General features: G+C 35.1%; 1 protein-coding gene across 1 annotated transcript; it reads left to right on the forward strand.

Moving 5' to 3' along the window:
• Nucleotides 1-573: 573 nt before the first annotated feature.
• LOC114358015 (uncharacterized) lies at nucleotides 574-1,675 on the forward strand (the record flags this gene model as incomplete). Its single annotated transcript, XM_028311872.1, has 5 exons — nucleotides 574-601; nucleotides 866-913; nucleotides 1,000-1,059; nucleotides 1,134-1,205; nucleotides 1,282-1,675. Coding segments are annotated over exons 2-5 (534 nt in total), but the record flags the coding sequence as incomplete, so codon positions are not given.
• Between the last annotated feature and the right edge of the window lie 574 nt (nucleotides 1,676-2,249).

Below are 2,249 nucleotides of genomic sequence, written 5' to 3' on the forward strand. Positions count from 1 at the left end.
TGTCCTCAACATGATTAAAAGAACGTTTAACTTTTAGCAACAAACCCCAAATTATCGGAAGAGAAGCAAAGAATCTAACCCAAATTGCTTTGTGAAAGCTTTTCGGTGGTATACACAGGTAAACAATGTAATTACTTATATGAGACAAATAAAGCATACAAGTCTATTTAGCTATTACTCCAGATGTAATACACTAATAATTCAATATTTCACTCACTACTACTTACTACTGAATGCAGAATGCAATGCTTAATTTTTGTTGATACTTATTGTAGTTGTCGAATTTGAACGTTTTCTTCCAGAACAAATTAGTTATTTTTCATATTTCAAGTTGCCTTTAGAAGAATGTAAATGTAAATAAGAAGAATCGTAAGCTTTTGTATACCATTATAATCAACTAGAACCTTATTATAAAAATCTAGGAACACCACCCGCCCCCAAGTCGGGAGCTGCCCAACGAGAGGACCGACCTGATCGGGTTCTCCACGTGGTTGGACAAAAAATACGACGAGTTCATGCTGGACAAGCACGCGGAGCAGAAAACCTTCCAGCTGAAGCTGAAGCAGACTTCTATTCTGGAGGCGAACAAAAACAGCGCCAGGTAAAAGCTAATAGCGGTAACGATTACCTACTTGCTTAGTTCAGCTCTGAAGGAACTCAAATTAGTGAAGATTACTTTATTATTCCTAGCCTCGCTAGAGCGGAAAAGTTTATCCTATCGAATTTAGGCTCTAGTAGTGCCTCGCAGATCGATGCAAGTAAACCCAAATTTGAAAAAACTATTCTGATGAAAAGAAGTCCTTTTTTTTTGTTTTTTGTAGAAAATTAAGATATCCCCAGGGGCTTACGCTTCGAATTGTTTCAGCGCGGTTCATGATGTACGCGTTAAAAAAAGGTTTGCTAGAATGAAAAGGTTAGTTCGGTCAATTTCTTCTCTATCAAATTGTTTTACGTTAATTACGTTATCATAAAAGACTCACTGTGACTTACTTATTTTAGTCCCTGGAGAAAAAGACGTCGTTCAGTAACTAGTAAAGAAGCTGGAGACGTGTTGGAGAAGTAAGTAACGCGTTAGACTACCAGTTTTGGTGTTTTCAAAACGTTACTGTAATGAGAATTTTGGCAATTGACAGGTGTAACCAAAGCTTTGAATTTATCATGAAACCAAAGGAATTGAGTCGACCGACATCGGAATGTTGTAACCAGTAAGTGCAAACTATTCATAAATTACAAAAGTCTATTTAATATTGCGATTCATTTATAAAATAATTTAAATTATAGTGTATCATGCAATCGGTCAAATGCCTCTTCTGAAACACAAATATCGAAGAAGACTTTCGTTAAATCGCACAGCTCTGATAGGACCGTCTACGAAAAACAAAATGTTACGCCAATAGAAGTGATCAAACCTGAAGGTAGCAATGATAAAACTGTAAAGCTATCACGATCTAAATTGCAAATGAAAACTAAACCCAAACCGCCAACGAAAGAGATGAAAGATGTCGAATGTCAGTGCCCTGAAGAAAAATTTGAGATCTCAGACGCAGACATACAATGCGACATCATTGACAGAAAAGCATTGGTAGAGTCTCCTATGTCTGACTATAGCGGCAACCGATATTATATGAGAGAACATACAAGCAATGCTGGAAAATTAAGTGCAGTTTCTTCTCAGGTACTTAATAATTTTTACCGTATTAACCTTGATGTATATGAACCTTGATGTATTTGCCACATTTTTAAGAGCGACTATGTTTTAGTTTACGTAATCGTTAGTTGCTAATATTTCTATGACACCTCCTTTGTTAGCAGTCAGTATGAATGCAAATACGTGCAAATGTAGTTTCGGGTCGACGAATTGTACAATTATATAATTTTGACTCGTCTTTATGTGTTTGGATCACGCATATTGATTTATAGTCATAGTAAAATTCATCATTATTAACTGTCAAAAGAATTGCCTACTGCATTATGTATTGTTAGTTATCAATAAATTATCATCAATTTGTCATGCCGGATTTTACCTGAAGAGAAATAAGTATATTTCTGACTTATTTAACTTTTGTTGATATTTGGTAATATTTTCTAAAGAAAATTAATTTTACCAAACACATCACACGACAGAGCATTTCGAAATTTTAGAGAGTAACTATTTTTACATAATATTTACCGAATGCCTGATGGATGCGTACCTACTAAATTTTACAACCTATTTAATTACGTGGTACCCAGCGAGTTCTTTTGTGTCG

The sequence above is a fragment of the Ostrinia furnacalis genome, unplaced genomic scaffold (assembly GCF_004193835.3).
Source record: "Ostrinia furnacalis isolate ACB-3 unplaced genomic scaffold, ASM419383v2 OfSCF3565, whole genome shotgun sequence".
Classification (NCBI taxonomy): domain Eukaryota; kingdom Metazoa; phylum Arthropoda; class Insecta; order Lepidoptera; family Crambidae; genus Ostrinia; species Ostrinia furnacalis.